This window comes from Sesamum indicum, linkage group LG6 (assembly GCF_026168435.1).
Source record: "Sesamum indicum cultivar Baizhima isolate 11 linkage group LG6, ASM2616843v1, whole genome shotgun sequence".
NCBI classification, from domain to species: Eukaryota; Viridiplantae; Streptophyta; class Magnoliopsida; order Lamiales; family Pedaliaceae; genus Sesamum; species Sesamum indicum.
Window position 1 is genome coordinate 26,479,903 of NC_142662.1, and position 21,778 is coordinate 26,501,680.

General features: G+C 36.0%; 5 protein-coding genes across 11 annotated transcripts; 2 read left to right on the forward strand and 3 right to left on the reverse strand.

Annotated features, from left to right (window-relative positions):
• Positions 1-861: 861 nt before the first annotated feature.
• LOC105163249 (small nuclear ribonucleoprotein SmD1a) lies at positions 862-2,984 on the reverse strand. 2 transcript variants are annotated; one of them, XM_011081530.3, is made up of 4 exons: positions 2,829-2,984; positions 2,661-2,737; positions 1,244-1,435; positions 862-1,153 (listed from the first exon to the last, which is right to left on the reverse strand). In XM_011081530.3, the coding sequence occupies exons 1-4, from the start codon at positions 2,840-2,842 to the stop codon at positions 1,092-1,094; spliced, it is 345 nt and encodes a 114-aa protein (XP_011079832.1). In that variant the 5' UTR covers positions 2,843-2,984; the 3' UTR covers positions 862-1,091. The 2 variants fall into 2 exon arrangements, with proteins under 2 accessions (XP_011079832.1, XP_011079833.1); XM_011081531.3 differs by having other exon boundaries at positions 2,834-2,962.
• Positions 2,985-4,288: 1,304 nt separating this feature from the next.
• On the forward strand, positions 4,289-5,607 carry LOC105163248 (putative aspartic proteinase GIP1). The gene has a single exon (XM_011081528.3). The coding sequence runs from the start codon at positions 4,337-4,339 to the stop codon at positions 5,534-5,536; it is 1,200 nt and encodes a 399-aa protein (XP_011079830.1). The 5' UTR covers positions 4,289-4,336; the 3' UTR covers positions 5,537-5,607.
• A 1,060-nt stretch (positions 5,608-6,667) lies between these two features.
• LOC105163246 (Phenazine biosynthesis PhzC/PhzF protein) lies at positions 6,668-9,077 on the reverse strand. The gene is made up of 6 exons (XM_011081526.3): positions 8,847-9,077; positions 8,546-8,755; positions 7,717-8,025; positions 7,343-7,504; positions 7,044-7,127; positions 6,668-6,958 (listed from the first exon to the last, which is right to left on the reverse strand). Exons 1-6 carry the CDS (start codon positions 8,874-8,876, stop codon positions 6,851-6,853), a joined length of 903 nt encoding a protein of 300 aa, XP_011079828.1. The 5' UTR covers positions 8,877-9,077; the 3' UTR covers positions 6,668-6,850.
• Positions 9,078-11,271: 2,194 nt separating this feature from the next.
• Positions 11,272-14,354, reverse strand: LOC148787966 (R3H domain protein). The gene is made up of 7 exons (XM_011081527.3): positions 14,064-14,354; positions 13,857-13,927; positions 13,283-13,391; positions 12,908-12,990; positions 12,444-12,602; positions 11,891-11,992; positions 11,272-11,687 (listed from the first exon to the last, which is right to left on the reverse strand). The coding sequence occupies exons 1-7, from the start codon at positions 14,134-14,136 to the stop codon at positions 11,535-11,537; spliced, it is 750 nt and encodes a 249-aa protein (XP_011079829.1). The 5' UTR covers positions 14,137-14,354; the 3' UTR covers positions 11,272-11,534.
• Positions 14,355-15,384: 1,030 nt separating this feature from the next.
• On the forward strand, positions 15,385-21,648 carry LOC105163244 (uncharacterized). Of its 6 annotated transcripts, none has more exons than XM_020694548.2 (9): positions 15,385-15,546; positions 16,566-16,884; positions 17,086-17,139; positions 17,249-17,377; positions 17,537-17,602; positions 18,037-18,102; positions 18,583-18,642; positions 18,752-18,935; positions 21,276-21,648. In XM_020694548.2, exons 2-9 carry the CDS (start codon positions 16,582-16,584, stop codon positions 21,302-21,304), a joined length of 891 nt encoding a protein of 296 aa, XP_020550207.1. In that variant the 5' UTR covers positions 15,385-15,546; positions 16,566-16,581; the 3' UTR covers positions 21,305-21,648. The 6 variants fall into 6 exon arrangements, with proteins under 6 accessions (XP_020550207.1, XP_011079827.1, XP_088737774.1 ...); XM_011081525.3 differs by having other exon boundaries at positions 16,687-16,884; XM_011081523.3 differs by lacking the exon at positions 15,385-15,546 and adding an exon at positions 15,565-16,212.
• Positions 21,649-21,778: the final 130 nt, after the last annotated feature.

Here is a 21,778-nt window from a genome sequence, read left to right on the forward strand (position 1 = left end):
ATTAAATTAAAAATATTATAATTTATTATCAATTATTTTAATATATTCATATATAAATTGAATTGATATAATATATAATTATATATATATAATTTAGTTTTGAGGATGTTGTCTTTACTTTCATCTTCTGTAACTATCTCAGTATCTTGAAAAAATAAATATTTTTCAATTATTACTCAGGTTTTGCTGATGTATCGAAATGAGGAGTTGAATAAATTGCTTCGATCCATATATCATCTTCTGGGGAGAATGGTTTCGTGAAACTCGATGTAAGTTTCAAGTTAATAAAACAAGCAACTTCTGATTAATTATTTTTGGGATTTTAAAAGGAAAAGGAAAGAAAGCTAAAAATTCGCAGAAAATCATATAGAGAAACAAGCCTTATCCGAAGGATAAAGAGCCCTCATTAATGACTTGCCTATACTATCTTCAATTCGATAAGCAAATACACCATAGAAAATGACTAGGCTGCCCCCCGTGACAAAACATGGATATGACTCTATGATGGAGCCACATACCAAATCCTTATTTCATGTCAAAGCAACTTTACATATTTGCTAGACATGTTGTGCCTTCAGGAAACCAGAATACCACAAGGAATTGAACTTTTTATAGAGATTGCTCCCTTGTATCATCTAATTAGAACTTTTCAGGTATGAAATTGAAGAAGCAGCATGCTGAAATTCACCAAGCACTGCAATTATTAGGCAAAATGCAGCCCTGTCTTTGGGGCGTCGAGGGAAAATTAAACTTGGCTGTCTATTATGATGAGGTTTCAACAGCCATGGTCATACTAGAGTCATCCGAAGAAATGTTTTTAAAGGAAAAAAGTTCACCTCTAAGGTCGATATGGCATGTAGATAGTGATAAGATCATCATATATTGAACCCACAAGACATGCAAAAGTACAAAATAGACCGTGTGAATTGAGCGGAACCTCACAAAAGTTACTAAACTTCCAATGATCTTTACCTGTAAACATTCCACGGATCAATACTCAGGTACCCGTACTGCTAGCTAGGAACATGCAATTCTTCAATACAGATGTTTACATGACAAATGCTACAAAAATGATATGATTGCAGCAAAATCTAGCGGCCTCTACCACGTCCACGCCCACGACCACGGCCCCTGCCACGCCCCAGAGGTCTCCCTGAAAAGGTAGATGATAGAACATCAGACACCAGGGGAGGTGAACATGAACATGAATCATAAACAAACCTAGAAGCAACTATGGTCATACCTGCAGTTGGCTTCTTGGGCTTGACTCTAGGTGTCTCTTCCACCAGCAATGTCTCAAGATTTAAGCTGTCAGGAAGGATGTAATAACGAATATTATTACCCCTTACACTCAAATGATCCATAGTCACTGGATTCTTTCCCTTCAAGATAAGCTTTACAGTCTTCAAATGCGTGTTCATGCTGATATCAACACCTATAAAAAGGAACAGAAATACAATCAGACTGCAATAAATATCCAGAATCATAGTTGTTAATAGCGCACGGCGAGGGCGCAAGCATTTTTATAGTACGGAATACATGTACTGAATAAATATATATTTCATACATCAATATATATTCACATCAATAATGCATAAATAAGTAAATATAAACACTAGAACTAATTTTAATGATAATACCATAAAAGAAATTTGCAAAATAAATAAGTCTTAGGAAAAATATAGGATTTCAAAACTTCAAAACATGCAAGATGATTAAACAAATCCTACATAATCATTATAAAACAAACACAAATCCAAATCTTCCCTAATCTCTAATTTCACTCATTTTTGCAAGATATTTTGATTGTTTTTATTTTATTTTTAATAAATTTACACTGGGCTTCGTCCACTTTTTTTTAGGCTCCATCCCTGAGGCGCTATATGTATAATGGCATCGCCATAAGCAACTCAGAGCCATTTTACAAAATGGCTCTGAGCCTGCGCAATGTGTGCGCCATGGCGGGCCGTTAATAACTATGTCTACAATATTTTTAACCAGATAAGCCAATTGCTTTAGGGTGGAAGATCAGTTTTATCATGTCTCCAATAATTATATTAAAATTATGTTTGATCTCGCTATGATCAACAATGAAATTTCCATGAGAACCTGGACTCATCTTACTAGAAAAAACCTAGTCCAACAGGAAACATTGTGTACAGCAAACGGGAAAGTGCTTTAGATAAGAATTAGAAACTAACGATACTTATGTTGTCTGAAAGCATAATCATAACACTAGTATCTTTCCCATGAACGAACTAGTCCACACATATTTCTGGAAAAACTAGAAACTAGCAATAGTGATATTGTTTGAAAGCAAAATCATAATCAGAACAAATGCTTGTCTAGCTTGCAGAATTCATTTATCAACATGAACCAACCAAAGATCTCACAATGAAGCAGGAATTCGCCCAACTCTAGTTCCAACTGGACTTGAAGGAATTTCTGAATCATCAAATTTTATTGACTTGCTCCAATTAAAAAATACTGCCCTTACTATATTCATTTGCAACAACAACCACAGTGCACAACCAATTCCTCTTCTCTCCATTTCCACATCTAATGCCGATAACGACAGTTAAAAAACTCACAATCGCACATAAAATTCCCCGAAAGATACAACAATAATCGATAATCGAGGTCTGGAGGAAGAGAAGAACCTGTAATGGTGCCGTGTACAACGGTGCCGTTCTTGAGCTCAATCGACACAGTCTCATTGTTCAATTTCATCAAAAACCTGATCAAAGTAAAATATCAAAAGACACATCAAAACATATTAGAATAAAAATGAAGCGGAATCAAAAGAACGTACTGAAGAGAAGACAAACCTTACGAGCTTCATTTTGGCGAGCGAGGGGCAGACGAGAGGAGAGCTAGGGTTTTGTACAAGCAACAACAAAACAACGCGAGGGAGAGCCTTCTGAAGGAGGAGAGGGTTTTAGCCTTTTAGGCTTCCAGCGACCAACTACTAAATTACCGACGACCACGACGGCGTCGTATTTTCGCTCCTGAAAACTTTTGGGCCTCCATCTCACGAATACTCCTCAATGGGCTGCCCCTCCTAATCCTAAGATATCAACCCCTTAAATTAAACCATTGAAAAGAATCATTGATGTTCGGCCCAATAAAAATAAAACACTAAAAAGCCCTTCAACATCTTTTTATTGGAATATTTACACCCATAATTTATAATTTATTTATACAAATCATTCATATTTTTTACAAATATTATAGAAATCACCCATAACAGAAAAAAAAAATAAAAAATAGTTTGTGTAATATTATTGATATTTTTTGTGGGTGTATGTATAATTTTTCAAAAGATACGAATAATTTGTGTAAATAGACTATAAATCCGATGAGAGGGTAAATAAATCCTAGTTGATCTAAAACACATATATATTCTAGTTTGCTTGCATTTTTATTTGAATCGGGTAAATCATAGTTAAGTCGGACCATACAATTGGCATTAAATTAGCAGAGCTCATACCACAGATCATAGTGACATAAATAGCCAAAAAATGAACCACTATAATAATAATAATCAACAGCGTATATACAAATTAAGTATAATTCAGTTTCTACACTAGCTAGCTTTTTTGGTCGGACCAAACACGCTGATATAACCATTGACACCCTATTTCATAGGCTTACCGAATAATATTCCTTAACCTAGGTGTTTCAGCACATGATACTAGCTATATAAATCCCGACATCATAATTTTAAGGCTTTATATTTGGATGAAATAACAATATTCTTGACATGTTTGTGGTACCTTGGAGAATATATAGTAAATTCTGTCATCCTTAATTCGTGCAAGAAAAATAGCCCAAATTTAAGGATGTACTTCCAAAATCAATGATGCCATCAGATTTGCCACAGCCCGATGAACCAATAGTAGCCACACCAACCGGGCATTCATCGGATCATCATCGTCCTAACCTCGCAGGTTGCGATTCCCCGCAAGCCAACAAGACCCCAAACTCACGCCTTCGTCCTCTTATCACCCGCTTACCTCACTCGGATATACTCTCTCTATTTATCTTCTATTTCATTCAATTTATGCATGTTACATTACGTACATAAAGCTGATGACATGTAATTTATTTTAAAGATAATTATGTATATATATATATATGATGTGTATGTTGAGTGAAATAGAGAATAGAATAGATTTTATAATAGAAAATTCAATTCGCTAGTCTATTACACCGACTTATACTTTCTTGACGTGTGGATGATCCACGTGTCTTCATTTATTGCATGCATGCTCCATGCTATTAACATCTATCCTCATGCAAACTCCTTACACTCTTCTGCAATATCATTCGAGACATGTCGACTTTCGTTCTCTTCTGTCTTCTTTCTCTCTTCTTTGGAGTTGCATTTCCAGCCTTCTTAGCACCCATTACGACAGACTTGCCCAGTAAAAAGTACATGCTGAGAATTTACCTAAAAACCCCTCCACAGCCCGCAAATTTACTTCTTGACATCAGCGCTTCCTTCAGTACTTTAGTCTACTGTAGTCACAGCCATTACAGCTCCTTCGGCTCCACTTCATGCAAACTTAGGTCTGCTTCTCCCGGTCCGGTTTGTTCCAGTGACTCGCTTTCTATGCCCGTAACCGACGGCCGGAATCCGGGTCAACTTGGTGAGATTCCGGGGTTCATATTTGCATGTGGCAAAAGGTCTTTACGCAAAGGCCTTGTTAAGGGTGCTGCCGGTTTAGCCGGTCTGGGCCGGTCTAATTTGTCGATCCCGGCGCAAGTCAGCAGTTTTTCCTCTGAGAACTTGGTGTTTGCGCTTTGCTTGTCCGGTTCACCCTCGGCTCCTGGGGTGGCGTTTTTCGGTTCAGGTGGCCCGTATTACTTTCTTCCCGAAATTGACCTCTCAAAATTCCTTAATTACACCCCACTCCTGTCGGATCCAGCTGGTAGTGGGAGCACGGTAATAAATTACTCCAACCCCTCGAACGAGTATTTTATTGGTTTGACGGCAATAAAAGTCAACGGGAAGGCCGTGAAGTTCAATCAGACGCTTCTGAGCATTGATGAGAAGGGATTTGGTGGGACCAAGTTGAGCACGGTAACTCCATACACCTCGCTGCACTCTACAATTTACCGGGCATTGACTGAGGCGTTTGTCAATGAATCAGCTGCGCTCAATCTCACTATAACACAACCTGTAAAGCCATTCAACGTTTGCTACAATGCGGATGAGGTTATGAGTACGCGCATAGGACCGGCAGTTCCCACCGTGGATTTTGTGCTGCAAGATGATGATGTGATTTGGAGAATTTTTGGGTGGAATTCAATGTTCAGAATCTTTCGTGATGGTGTGGATCTCTACTGTTTGGGATTTTTGGATGGTGGGCCTAACCCAAGATCGTCGATCGTGATTGGAGGGCACCAAATGGACGATAACTTGTTACAATTTGATCTGCAGTCCAACAGGCTAGGGTTTAGTTCTTCCCTTTTAGTACATGGTACGATGTGCGCTAACTTTAATTTTACAACCAACAATAACTTGAGATAGGTGAGAAGCAAAGCGTTTGTAATGATTGTGACATCCTAAATTCATGCTGATAAATAAAGTCGTGTTAAGTATCTGTAAGCTCCCATCTAATTATTGTTTAGGTTGAACAATTCAATCTACTAAGTTAAATCGGTGGAGTTATCAACTATGGGAATCTAATTGGACAAAAACTCAAAATGTCTATTTTGTCCGGATTTTAGCATGGCAAATTATCAATTCCCTTCATGTGCATTAATGAGCTAAAGTCATATTTGTAGTTAGATCATTTTACATGTGTATCATTATTTTGTGACACAGTAAATACATGATTAATTTTTATATAATCAACATAGTCAATCTAAGTAAACTAACTACAACTAATTCCGGATTTCTATATTACACATTTTAATTTTGATTTAATCTATAGCCTATTTATTCCACAATACAAAATAAACGGGTTTTGATAGCTATTATAATTGTCATTAATATTTAAAAATAATTTTTCCTATTGCTTGGGATTGAATTTATCTGATGATATCTATGTCTTCTTCTCTTTGAATTTGAATTTGCATGTCATGTCCTTTCAGCATAATTCATCAAAGAATACTCATTTGTATGTTAGAGCAATCTTTTTAGGTGTTGTTTACATGGAAGGACCGGGCTTCATACAATCTTTTAAGTTGTCGTTTACAAACAAGGATCGGGCTTTCTTCGTCACCCATCCTCTGCCTTTTTCTACAAAATTGATAGAAAAGTCACAAGTGCTATGATTTGCATTAGGTTGAACTTGTTTACCGTAAAAAATAAATTATATTGGGCTCTCTTTAAATTTTATTATAATACGAATGCTCTTTTAAAATTAACGATTATTTATTAATATCCCGTACAATCGATAGTCATGAGATATATTTGTTAAACGATTATTAATTTTAAAGAGATATTTATAATTTTTCAAATATCGATATAAAATATTTGCAATTATAACAAACTTAAGGAAAACTCCCTGTATTTTATCCTTAGTTAAAAGTATTCTTCTACAGTAATTTGCACTTGTCACCCTGAACAATGAGAAATAACAAAGTGCCCCTTGAAATTGGTAAATTGCATAAAATCCCCTATCTTATTTTGATGAGGTTGCCAAGACAACGAATGTGCTTGCTTGCCAAATTTTCATATAAAAACCTCGAAATGCCAATACATGTCATCCAAAGCTGTGCATATATAAGCCAAATTGTACAGTACATTGCATGGAATTGCATAAAAACCATTATTCAGAAATCATGTTATGTCATTAGACATTTGAAGCAGTTCATCCACTTGAAAGTTCTCTTTGATTTACACCAGAAGAGAACCCTCCATCACCGCCACTGCTGTGCCTCGAAGCAACACTCTTTGATTCTTCTCGTCAAGATGCAGATGTAGCACGCCACTTCTCGGCGATGCCTAATTCGAATGCATGAAATAAGCAGCTTTAGCACATCAAATCTGAATGTGCAAGAATGTGTAGTCACAGAGAGAATGTGTTTACTTGATATGCGATAAAGTCAGATTTCCCGAGCTTCTTGCTCCAGTAGGGCGCTAAGGCACAATGTGCACTTCCGCATACAGGATCCTAAACATGCAAAAATGGTGGCATATTATTCCTGAATTATTATTGTAGTCTGTACATATGAAATTGCAGCCCTCAGGGTCAGGTTAACAAGAGTAACATCATGGACTCGAGACAGTTCAAATATCTATATCATTGTATTGTGCTTTATTTTGGGCGTTCATACTCAATGTACATGGAAGGAGATAAGATATTTTCAAAAGATTACAGCATATTACCTCGTTAATCCCCAGTTTTGGGCAGAAAAAACGACTGAAAAAATCAAATCCTGAGCCCGCAGGAGCAAGTCCAGTAATGATAATTCCTCTGCCAGGACACTTTTGTATCTCATCAAAATTGGGCTCAAATTCGGCAACTGCCTCCCCAGATGGCAGCATAACCTGCCCAAATCATAGCATATGCATATCACTTTTTGCCAAAAAAGTTTTTTCACCTCTGTAGTGCAAGAACGTAGACCTTCATTGAGCAAGTTAACTTTTAATATAAAAGAAGATCCACTTCCATACTAAGTAGCTCTTACAAATAAGTAGCATAAATTAGCTATTGTTGCAAGAACGAGAACATCAATGTAACAACAAAGTGGAATACGCACAATGAGATCGCCGTCTGTAGTCGTGATCTCATTTACAGAAGCACCGCCCAAACTTTTAGAAATAGCTGAAACATCTCCAGGGCCATTGTACTGTGTTACTGGAACAACTGGAAAATCCAGTTCAATGAGGAAGCTGTCAGGTGCGTTACCATTCAGCGAGTTGGGCAAATCTAACACTTTGGTCTCAGGTACCCTTTTCGCCGTCAGAATCCCCGAGAGTGTCAGGAACTCAATTGTATCAGATTTCACCAAATTATACGCGAAGAGAAAGTGAGATGCAGCTAAAGTTGCATGTCCACAAAGTTTGACCTACAAATGAACATCAAACTCATCCATCTGCTTGCATTGACATTTTTAATCAAACATGAAGAATTACCAGAGGAAACAGGCACCCATAGTTTAAACTAGTTTCTAGCATGCAATCAAAACAAAAGAATTCAGACATTGGAACTGAAAATTGTCATTTTCCGGTACAATATAATTGAACATCAACCCACCATTTAAGGAAACTTAAACTGAATCCAAGACAGGGTCGTGTGTGGTTCTTGACAATTGACATCAGCTTTGGAGCATTTTTAACCAACTAAAAAACCAGATCAAGAATGTCTTCAATAGGTAAAGAGAGTGAGCAAAACTGAACTGGCCCAACATCATTTGATCACCAGTATATGGGCTATCAAGAGTAATTCACATAAACCCATTCTCAATGCACTATACCTCATCAAAAGCTATAAAAATAGAATTAAATTATAATAAAGTATTGAATTGTCAAATGACCATCACGATATGCTCAATCTGGAAGAATGAAGTGAAATAGTTAAGAGTGTACCTCAGCTACAGGAGTAAACCAGCGAAGTCGGAACCTGGGGACAGAACCGGTCAGGGACTCAGCCGAGTCGGACAACCGAGTCAAGTAGCAAGTTTCCGATATATTGAACTCACGCGCCACCAATTGCATCCACTCCTCGTCTCGCTCCTCCTCCAGCAGGCACACCGCCGCCGGGTTCCCCTTGTACGCCGAGTCAGTAAATGCATCAACCTGAGTTTATTCCATTTACAGATCAAACCCATTACAAAATCAAACATGCTATTGCGTGTGGATGAGCAGAAACAAATAAAAATCCACTCACGACGCAGTATCTGACGGGTTTCTTGGCCATGGTGAACTGCGCAGAGGAAATCAACAACAGCAAGACTACTGATGATAACTTCCCCGACTTTCAACAATCAGCTACTGCCCATTTTCGTAAACGAAGAATCCGATTATCAAATAAGATTATGCAGAGAAGTACTGGAAAATTGCTACCTGCCTCCAACTTGCTTGTTTGACCCGTTTTGGCGGATAGTCGTCGCCGCCTCAAATTGCAATGATTGGTTAAGAATTTCAAATGTGGAGATGAGGGTCCCCGGGCCGTAATTTGGATATTTTGGGTATTGGGCTTTGGCCCAGGCCTCAGAGTTGGAGGTAAATGGATATGGGCCAGAATATGCCAGTTCACCTTCGGCCCAAAGTAGATTATCAATAAACACGATTTTTTTTTAATAAATAAATATATAGTTGTCTGAAATATTTGCCAATCAAATTTAGTTTATACCCCTTAATCACTTTTCTCAAAACCCAAAGCAAAGACAGTAGGTCCCCAACGAGCAGTCCAACAGGATTGAGCTTAATGGCCCATCAACAAGATATTGTACCATTATTTTCGTACTTCCATTAACTTGATTCGCCCAAAAATAAATTCAATATAATAGGATGATTGATCAAAAAAATAAGGACTCACGGCATACATACTCCCAGCATCTTGAGGCATATCATACTAAAAAATCTAAAACAAACTCAGACTGAATCGGCAGCGGCTTGACCTAATTTTGCAGAACTTGAGTTGATTGAGAATAACTCACTCAAACGGTTATATCGTTGTCCAAATAAGTCTAAATCTCAAACTATTATTTTTTAGTTGGCTAACACACGTATTTTTAAAATGGTGTATCATATGTTGCAGCTAACTTTTGAAGTTTGCACCCCATTGACCTATAAGTAGAGTCCATACCCGTGATTTGTGGCACTCACCTTACAAATTTTTATTCTATTGTTTTAATTCGGATAGATAAAAAAAAAAAAATTAAATCCAATTATTTCAAGGGTCATATTTTTTTTAAAAAAAAAAATAGTAACTTAAAAAATATCTATAAATTTAAAGGAGGAATGAGCCTTCCATCACAGAAACAGCTTTTCCCCGGATCAACACTCTTTGATTCTTCTCATCCAAATCACTAACAATTTATATATAAATTGTCATGTTATGATGAGTAACGTACAATAAAATCTCTATAAATTAATAACCTTGGAACCATGAAATTTTATTAATTTAGAGAGATATTAATTTATCGATAAATTAATATTTTATTAATTAAAAGAGAGACCTTTTAAATTCAGCAAATTTAGTACATATGTATTGAAAATAAATGAATTCATATATGCTTCATTGATTATATTCATGCATCAATCAATTTTTTATAACTAATTAAATATATTCATGTATAATATCAATTTACTATATACAATTAACTATTATATTCATAGACACATGTATCAATTCATTGAAATTACTTATATACATGTTTACAGTAATTCGTTGCACTTAAATAACTATTATAACCAATTAAATATATTCATGCATGATGAATGAAACATATATTACATAAATCTCTATAGGATAATAAAATAATTTATAACACCCAACCATGTCTCATCATCTAAAAGGCATAGCAAAATCATCCATGAATGATTAAATGCGTAAAGCATTACAGACTTCATATTTTAGTAAATTACCTTAATATTTATAATTGTAATATTTATGAATTATTAATTTAGAGTTTTAATGGGACCTAATATTTATAAAGGAATTTTCCAAAAAATTATTATTTTATTATCTTATCGAATTTGATGATTTTTTACAAAGGCTCAAGTCAGGACCGGAAGATTTTATTATTTTAGAGAGTTTATTAATTTATAAAGGTTTTACTGTATTTATTATATTTATATAACAGTATTCGAGATTGATTTAGCTAAAAGAAACAGGAAGATGACCTCATCGCCATCACGAGTGGAGTATTTCACAAGCTTTCTGCCCATATCTGTGTAAGAATTATAGTGTGATTGATCTTTCGAAAGGCAGACAGACAAGGTTGCCCTATATTATGGATAGATTTCACCTCGTCCGACGTATTGAACACAGACAAAACTAACAATACGTACCACAAAGATAACTTCTCTTCACCCCCTGAGATCTCCATTCGACGCACACACATGTATATATTTTGTTTTTAAAATAAAATACATAATGACATTCTTATACGCATGAAATAATATTTCGGATGTACTATAAAATGAAATGAAATTTACAATAAAAAATCCAATCCAGTTTTTGCCTTCGACAAAAGATATTTGGTTATAGGATCTCGATCTCTAGTCTTCATTAAAGTGAATTACCCAACATAATTTGTAGTTAATTACTAATCAAAGCTTGGTTAAGAGAACTACACATTGTTCCATGCACCAAAGATGTCTCAACCTTATGATATAAGATACAACAAGACCCTGAAATCCAACAATTTTTACAGACACATAACCTGAATTACACTAGGATTACAAGGAATTCTTGGTCACTGAGCAATTATTAGAGTGATTAAATGATGGGAGTAACGAGTCATTACATCCTAGTAAAACCTAATCAAATGTAAAAATAGCACAGGTTGGTTGATTGGTTTGTTGGTTTTATAGTACAGATGATTGAAGGAAACAATGGCAGCATCAGTCACCAGAACCCTTCTTTTGCCATCTTCAGGAAGTTGGAGAGCGTGATGTTGGGGAGATCTGCGGAAACCGACTGTTTCTTCTTTATCCTTGTCATCTTTGAGGACTCACTGCCTTGCGTCTCTGTAACTGTGGTCGACACCAAATTATAGAACTGTCCAAAGGCAATTATGTCAGAAAAACGGGAACAAATCTTGGTTTCGAGAAATTTCACTCTAATTACACGACTTTGCAAGATTCAAGATAATTTGACATAAAATCATATCCGCAGCCAAGATTCTAGATATACAGAGAGTTATACATTGGAAATGCGGGCGTGGAAATCAATGAAAGTGAAAATAAAATCGAAAGATGTACTTCGCAAACACCGTGTAGTAGTAGGCGATGGAAAGGATCTTGAACGTGTAGCACCAGAACATCTCTGTTGCCGCTGTCCTTGACAAAAGCTCGGATGCATTCCTGAAAGCGATTATTGCAATTAGTTGCAGCAGGTGGAGGGAATAGAATTCATAAGCCAGGAAAAGAAAAATCCATAAATATGATAAAAGCTTGATGGATGGTTAGTTCATCTGCCTGAAGGGCATAAGGAAATATGAGGCTAAGTAGGATAAAATTACCGCTGTGAGAATATGAGATGTCATGGAGTAGTATAAAAGATCGGCTGCTGAAATACGAGACTAAGTACTATATTTTATTTGAACAGAAGAACAGTATTTATATGCATATTTGAATTGTAGTAAAGATTCCATGAAAATAAGTAGGAGAAGTTGAAGGTAAAATCATCAACTTCTGCATGTGCAATTACGCTATGATAAATACGACCCTAGTCCAAATTTTTTGGTGTAAAAAGTACTCTCTGGTTAAATAATAGGAAGTGAATATATGATTTTATCAAGCAAATCTCAAATACCTCGTATCCATTGATCAAGTCTGAAAGATAGCATCGACGAAGTGCCTCTCTAGTTCTACTATCTACCCGGTGCCAAGCAGTAAGTGTAGCGACTTTGTCAGCATCTAGCCGGTCTCTCCGCTTTGCCGACGAGCTTTCAAGGGATTTCATGATAGATGCCTACCAGAGCAGGAAATCACAAAGAGTTGGAGCATGTAGAGGATAATAGTCGGATACTAAAAGCAATATGTCACGATTCGGACAGAGAAGCACAGCATAATGACAGAAATCAAAACAACAAATAGAACACTCGATTTCTCTATCTCATGCTCAGCAAATAACAAATCATGACTTTTAAAATTCCCGATGTGGGACACATACATTGCAGATAGAAAGAGCTTAAAACTGGCCAAAATTAGGCTCTCTTTCTTTTTCAATATATAACAAATGCATCCCATTTGATAATGTAAATAAAAGCAGAGAACCTCCTTATCCATGTCTATATTTCTGAAATTATCCCACTCCCCCACATTTGTCATGCAAAACGGTGAAGGAGGCACATCATCACCTGCAAAATCAAATGATTGAAATCATCAAATTTAGCATATACCAAGCATCTGGGATGCTTGGACATTCATTTGCCCAGGGTAAATGCGTGAAGTGGGCACCATTTCAAAGGCACACAAACAAAGAAATCCTCTATGACCACATCGTCATGGCATGAATTTCAATCATGTAGAACTTAAGCATTTCTGTTATCTTTAACAACCTAATGATATACGGAGATAAAGATGCTTATCAACTTAGACGGTGTTTGATTTTAAAGGCAGTTTACAACTTTTTTCCAAGAACAAACTTACCCCAAGGTGGTGGAGCAAACAATCCTCTAATTTCGTCAGCATTCAAACGAGGAACAAGCTCCATCAGCAAACGATCATTTAACCATCTCCGCGATCTTCTGTTGCTAACCTACAGCGAGGATTGAGCATCAGCCCACTAGTTGCAAAACATTACATCCAAGTGCTCTTGGGCATGTGACGTAACATACCAGAAACATCGATTGCTGCGATTGTAAGTATCTTCTACTTTAAAAATTTTCACAGCCACCTTTGATATTACAAGGTACTAAAGTTTGCTTACTACCCTCTAAAGAGCTAAACTACAACAAGAATAAGATCCAATTTGCTCTATTAATGATTCATTATACTCCACTTTTTAATTCAACTCACTAACGTTGAAATCGAAAAATGAACCTTAACAAGAAACTAGTGCAAGAACACGCTTCATTGAATCAAAATCTGAATATTCATTCAATGTTAGCAAGATTTGACCATTTCAGAGCTGGAGCAAGTTCAATTAGTCAAGATCAAGACTTCATCAAAGAGGGATGCTAAATAATTCATCTCTTTCAATAAAAGAGACATGAGAAATTACTCTTCCAGCCAAGCCCTCAAGAAACTCGATCTTCTTCTCAATTTCCATCCCCCGAGATTTCACATTCCCATCTGCAAACCATATTGGACACAAAAGCCACCGCCTTTAGTAAAAAGAAAAAGAAACAAACACGGCCCAACAGGATTTTTCCTGAGATTAAACCAACAAATCAGCGGAAAGACAAGAAACCCATGGTAAAAATCGAACCTTTGGAATTCTCGAAGAGGGTGGCGTACATAAGAAGATCTTGCTCTGTCTGTAAAATTTCAGGAGTCGCCATGATTGCTCGGGTGGCTATAAGTTTCCTCCCTTCTCAAGGGTATGTTTCGGTTTCTGCTTGTTGAGCTTTTAGAGAGATATGGGAAGCTGGGAAAATCTGTTGAATCTCCGGTAGGAAGGAAATCTTGCAAGTCCTGAGGGGGGCTAATACCAAACACGGCCTTAATAGCAAGATGGAGAAAGAACTAGGAATATGCTTTTTGAGCCATTTGATCCCAAAACAACACATTGTCTCCTTTTTTCTTTAATAATATAATAAAGATTTTATGACGCAAATTATCCCAAAATTGGTGAATTGTGGTGCACAATTTTCTTTTCTATTGCAACTCTTTTCCACTAAATTCTTTAATGAGATTATACTTTAAATTAAAAAAATTGTATCACTTTTTAATATTAAAACGAAAAAATAATCACACCGCAACTTATAAAGTAAACTGACTTCACTTGCGAAAATTTCAAAAATATTTATGGGTCGAACAAAACGAAATCACTTTATAAATAAATTATCATTATATTTATATAAAAATAATTATATCAATTTAAATGAATCTTTAAACTCCGTTTTTTTCCCAAATATAAGTTTATGTGAATTGGCAAAGGGCTACTTCGGAAAAAACAACAGTGAACTGGAAATGGGCTATTAGGCCCAAGTGACTAATTTTGAATGACATTTCTTTTCGGCCCATACGAAGCCCATATGTGTTCAGCCTTTGAACCGAAAACTTAATATAATCAATTTTCACCGAATTTATTAATATTAAGGAAAAAAAATAAAAATTAATATTTATCTTCAATAAACTTAGTACTAATTTAGTGCAGGTTCAACTAATTTTTTCTGATCAAACTACCCATATAAAATATAAGATATACATTCTCATATGTATTAGCATGCGAAAATGTATAATGATAATTTTATTAGAAAAAAATTTGCTTGACCTTTTAAGTTAGTAATAAGGTTACTAGGAGTCAAATGGATTTTTATTTTTTTTTCTAATATCAGCAAATTTGGAGAATTTAAACTACAGGATGAATTTATTTATTAGATAAAACCAAATATATGAATGTTAAATATAATTTTTCAAACCACATATACGTATATTTATGCAAAATCTTAAGAAAAGACATTATAATAAATAATTAATATACAAAGTGTGGGTTGAAAGGGGTAATTTTGTCCATTCATTCAAATCCAACAAGAAGAGCATGAAAACCAGCTGCTGTTCGCCCTCTGCAATGCAATAGTGGCGACTCATTGCACAAACGTACCATGCACTTAAAACCTGTACGCACCCCTGCTCATTTTAGTTAGCTCATATCTCACAGCTCAACACACACACACACACTCTTTTCCTTTTTCTCCTCACGTTCACAGCGTCTCCTCTGTTGAACAAATATCCGAAGAGAAAAACCTGTAAGAATTTCTCCCAGTGTTTCCCCCTCACCGAGGCTGCTTTCCGTGTAACTTGATTTACGCTTATGTTTTATTTGCTCCGGCTAAGACACGGATTTTCTACCTACTTAGCATACAATATGGATGAAATCAAAATTTTAGCGGATTCGGATTAACATCCGCTTGTCTCTGCTTAGTCAATCTTTTCTTTGTTTGACTCGATGGATGGTGTTTTCCTGTTTTTTATTCGTATATTTGATGTTGCTGGGGGATTTCGGATACGGTTTATCCCCTTGCTTTTTTACATTATATGTAGTAATAAACAGGCACGCACACATTTTCTGTTTTTATAAGTTTTTATTGGAGTACGCAAACGGATGATTCTGCGGATCACTATGGGAAAAAGAAAGAAAACTCATTGTGGAAGGTTGAAATGCAGTTCCGCATATATATGAACTGCTTTTACGCACTGATTGCTGATTTTGGTCTGACTATGGGTGATTTAGCTAAATTTATTGTGGTTGTTTAATAAGGGAACATTAGGAGGATATTTACTGTATGGATTTTGTATAATTATCATTTTCTTTCAGTTGACATTCGATTGGTTTTTTGGCTTTTGCTGTACAAAGCAATGGATGTCATGTATGAGCGACATGATCACGGTTATTTGCTTTCTAAGGAATGTCAGTGAGTCAATACCCATCTCTTTAGCTATGTTTCATGGGTTATTATCATCATATCATGGTAAATTAATTTAATTCTCAATTTTAATTTCCCTAATCGATGCTGAGTAGTTGTACAATTCGCGCATAAAGAATCAATTCCGTCAAAGCTGGGTACGAGTTCAATGTTTGCATACCATCTCGCACCCTGTTTGTGCGACAACTTTGTTCTCTTTTTTGGTTCGAATTTTGCCAGACTCCTAGTGATCTGCTTCAAAATTTAATTCATTTTCTGAAATTGGCGATTTGCTTATGAACTTGCTGTTTTATGGATAGAGATTCCAACTGTTATATTGTGTTTGACATTTATCATGGCAGTTCTGAGCCTGATGACATGGAAGGACAGAATTGCGTACATGATTTGCAGTTTTTACCAATGGGTATTAATTGGATAGCAACTAATGCTTCTGGTTTACTTGGCGACTATGATGCAAGCCAGCACTATATCATGAACCCAGGAAGTAACTGGATCCATCCAGAACCTGTTCCTGTTCCCGAATGGATGCATTGCCCACAAACACCTCAAAATTATGTTGACTTTCTGGCTGAGAGGGGGTACACTGAAATCCAGAAACAAATGTCTTACGACATTTCCTCACAAGTACCTAGTTCTAGACTAGCAGATCCTTCTCACTTGGTAAGCCAGCATAACCATCTATACATAATGCTCGGTTACAAATGAGGAATTGGTACCACTGTGAAATAAGAGGATTTTAGAAGTTGTAGTTTTAAAGAAAAAAATCTTAGTTAATTTATTTACTGGCTCCTTATGTGTATATTTATATATGCTGAAAGTAAATCATATATGAGCTGTAATTTATGTACTTTGCTCCAATAGGAAGAATATTTGAGGCCACATAGTGAAGGAAATTTTATCATCACATGCGTCCAGGTGAATTGCTATAAATTTTTCCTACACAAAAAAAAAAAAAAAAACAGAAACCAAAAAATTGCGCTGTCAACTTGTTTCTTCTGGAACTCACATGCAATTGGCCTTGCAGAAACAAGGCTGGACAGAAGACTGTAGCTCTGCTTTTCAAGCTTATTCAAGTTCATGTGCTGCTGAATCAAAATACGCATCCGGAGCCCGTAGAAAAAGATCAAGAGAGAAAGCCTACGCTGCTGATCGTGTATGCATTAGTGCTTCAATCAATTGTATCACTTTCATGGAGTTAATTTACATCAAACAAACATATTAAAACTTGAACTGATTGATCTTTATGCATCCTGCCACTTAAAATGGGATTGTGGCCCAGATCAGCTTCTGATTTTCTGATTCTTCTTTCCAGTGTCGCAGATTGAGAATATCACATTGGCTAGATGCGTTACAGGAATTGGTGCCTCATTCCAAAGAAGTAAGATGGTTATATATATTTAACAAGAACTAATGTTTTTTTCTTTCATAGCTTTTCCTTGTTAGAGGTGAATATAAGTACTTTTATAGATGACCCTAAGCTGCTGGAGTCATAATCCTTCCACTGAAATATCCAGTGCTGTTAAGATAAATACTTTTAACAGCAGATGTGAGTAACTTCTGATTTTTTAACAGATGCCGGATTTAAAAGACCAAGGTTGACAAAATTTTCAGATCTTTATTTTTCTAATGGACCGACAATTTATCATACTTTGTCTTGGGAGGAGGTATCTGCCTACTGATACTTATGGACTACATTGTTCTGCTTCATGGAGACCAATTCTCTCTCCAATCTCCATTGTTATGAATGAAAATTGTAAAGGAATAGTTTGGTAATTTCTGAATTGGTAGCCACTTACAAGTTGTGGCTTGCAGGTTGGTAGAGCAGGTTTGCTGGATGAAGTCATTGACCATGTCCAGTATCTGAAATATAAAGTGAAGGTGAATTTTTATCCTAGTGATAATGTCCTTTCAATTTCGTCTTTTAACTCAAATTTAAAAATGGATCAGAGGAATTTCCTTAAACTGTTAAACTTCTATTCCCTCTACTAGCTTATATTTGGAGAAAAGCTGGTGTATGACATTTTATGGGTGAAACAAAATACCTGCTTACATTTGCTGGGATATTATGACTGATTAGACCTTCTAATGTTCTTCTAGATTATGTGTTTAAGTCAAACAAATGTTCTTCTAGATAATGTGTTTAATCCAAAACACCACATATGACAGCCTTTCACTTGGTGATTCACTTTATTGTTTCAGCTTATTCTCTCTCTTTTTCCTGCATTAGTAACATGTATATAAAATTGGTAATCATGGCTATAAGTCTGAACCAAGTTGTTTGTAAGATGTTGAATATGATTTCCTCAGTTTACTGTTTTTTCTCAAACGGACTCATTTTCCGGGCATTTCACTGTGCAGGATCTGTGCAGAAGCAGGCTAGGTGGTGAATCAACTTCCAATTCTTTTATTTTCCTTGAGGTACTATAAAAACCAGATTGCTTAAAATATATGGAACAATTTCATTTTATCTAAAAGCATTCCCTATTATGCACCCATCATTGACATCAGATGTCTTTGGTTGTCTCAGGGACATGGACATTATCTTGTTCAAGAGCAGATGCTTAATGGGCCTCTGGAAGAGATAATGGGGAAGTTCATTGATGTTTATCCTTCAGCAGCTACTGAATTGTTGCAAAGCAGAGGTCTTATAGTGATGCCTGTGAATTTAGTAGAAGGATTATGTGATCCCATGGAGACACTGGACATCCAAGGTTAGTTTTTTTTTTTGACACCAAAGTCCTGATTTATTGTACTCTTATTTGCTGTCAGTTATTTTTTTAAGACAAAGATCTTCTGATATCTATGTAATGACAAAGTTATAAGGGTGCAGTCTTGATTTTGCAACCAATACATGCTTTGTCTATATGGTCATTTGTTAGTATTCTTCAGTCTTTCCCGGACATCTGCTTTTACTAAAGTTTGTGCCAATTGACAGTTAATATACATGACATCATAGGTTCTTGCACCATCGAGTCTTTGGTTTGATTGACTTAATTATATTGAATCCTGGAATTAACCAATATCTTATGTCTGAATACAGCACATAGATCTTTGATAATGTACACCTCATCCAGGTTTGAATTTGTTATTCTTCTTTTTATCCGAGGTCGTTGTGATGAAGCTGTCATCTGAGATTAAAGATATCCTAATGCAGCTCATCAATACAATGTCGCAGAGTAACTTTTTCCCTAATACAAAAGGTATAGCAAATAGTACCAATATGGGAAAAGTATAAAAGAGGATAAGAAAGGAAAGGATGTATCAAACATAAAAATGATAAAAAAACTCTCCTAACACTTGCATAAAACTGCTACGAAACAAGTTTCCAGAATTTGGTGCAAAAGTGGATCATAGTAACATTATTTTGTTGAGTAAATATTACGTTCTTTATGCAAATGAGGAAACTATCAAAATTATACAAAATGATGATGTAAAACTATGAAAATTGTGGCTCTTGTCTATCAAGCAAACTTGGTCTCAAGCCCAGAGAATATTTGGAAAAGGAAAGCAAATAAATGATGAATGGCCAGTGTCTTCTTCTATTGGGATGCAAATATGTTTTCCCGTATCCAAAACTTTTCTGGCAGTCTTAAGGTGCTTTTGAAGGAAAATGTCGATAATGGAAATATTTGCTACCTCAATTAGCATTCCTTGCTAGAGGAGAGCTGAAATCAAGCCCCATCATGCAATTAAGGTTCACATATGATCGTAAAATTCTGATGTGCTACTTTAGTTTCCTTCTTCACTGATCCTCTTCACCCAATTTCAGTCCTCATTTTCCACATTTCCAGTTTTCCACGTGCATGATTTGACTTCTCTTCATAGGAACACAGCGTCCATGCTCTCTCAAAATCTAATAAATCAGCTACAAAGCATTTCAGCATCCGCTTAGCACGCTCTTGAAAATGTGAAAGTCAAAGGATTTAGTTTGCTAGACAACTTGAATAAAGTTGGCAGTTCACAGATCGATGAAATTGATACAACTTTTAACTAAAACAGTAAATGTTTGGCGCAGTTCTAGAACATCTATTTCCTCCAAAATGTTGATACTTTATGTGATTCTGTGGAGATGCATGCCTTTTCTCCAAGCTTGAGATTTGTGTTTAACTTATATCTATGATATTATTTAGGCATTATTTCTGTTGTGCTGAGATGTTTTCTGCCTTTTATTCTAGCTGGTTATTTCAGCTCTAGAAAGGACTTTGTGGTCCTGAGTATTACTTGGCAATGTCTTTTCTTTTACGTTTGGTTGCTCCATCTGAGTGATGCCTGCTATTGAACAAATAGAACAAGGGACAGTAAACAGCATCCTTCTGGCCTTCTGAAATATCAATGGCCAAAGAACAGATACTTAGAATGAGTAAAGGCAGGGAGATTCTTAAATCATTCTGTGATTAAAAGCTGGGACCAAGTAACCTTTGTCTGACCAACTTTCTGCCTCATTGGCGAAGTTCAGGTGAGGGGTGGTGACTGGCATCTTTTGATGCTAGCATGAGCAGCAAGAACCATAGGATCATACATGATTGTCTGTCATTACACGATGAAAAGTCAAGTAACCATGACTCCGTGCGTGGTCCTGAGCATCAAGCTAGACGGCCAGTTATGGTTATCTAGGAATTACTGGTCAAAACTTGCTGCATACCTTCAAAAGGACCACAACAAGACTGAATTTGATAGTATTGACATTCAACAAGACTTTATTTTTTCTGTAATTTGATGTAAACTATGTAATATGTTTGTCTTGAACTACTACTCCTTTTTCTTTTTTGTTTGGTTGGGGGGTAGGGGGTTTACTTGTTGGCATTTTCATCAGCAAGATCCAAAATGTTATTGTGATCACCTTATTACTCCGTGCAATATTGTAGTACTGTTTTCTATTGATTGACTTCACTTGTGATGATATGCTATAGTCCAAAGCATGCCGCGCTTAACTGGGTTCTGGAGAAGTGATGGACTGGTTTTAAGATATTGGCAGCTTTTATCTATCTAAAAGGATTTAACTGGGACTTCCAACTGATTTCTTTTTACTTCTTTTCTGGGTTTACATGCAGAAAAAGGTGCAGTTCTAATCTCCAAGTGATCATCAAGAAAAATATGGTACGGCGTAATTTTTGGGATATGCACAATTGATGTGATGTTAGTGCACAGATTGCCAACTGATATGACATCACCTTCTCATGAGTCTATTTATGGAGGTAAATCAAGTGGCTTTACTAGTTATTATATCTTTTGGTAGTTGGGTTGATACTGAGTTGCCTTTGGATGTTATAAAGTTGGCACGTTACAATTAGAATTAAACGAGCGCTAAATTGTTCAAACTCAAATATCAAGGATGAACATGATTTTTGACTTTGCCCGTGTTGATCCTATGCATACTGTACGTTGAGATTCTCTAGTTAAAACCTACGTGTCTTCATTGTCTTATATACGGAAGCTATTATCTCTATCATCTACCAGTAATTAGATGAAGATCAAGTGAAACATGGATAGATCAAGTTGACTATGATTTGTTATGCAGGCATGAAAAACAACAGCAAATCTTTCAAATTTGTGT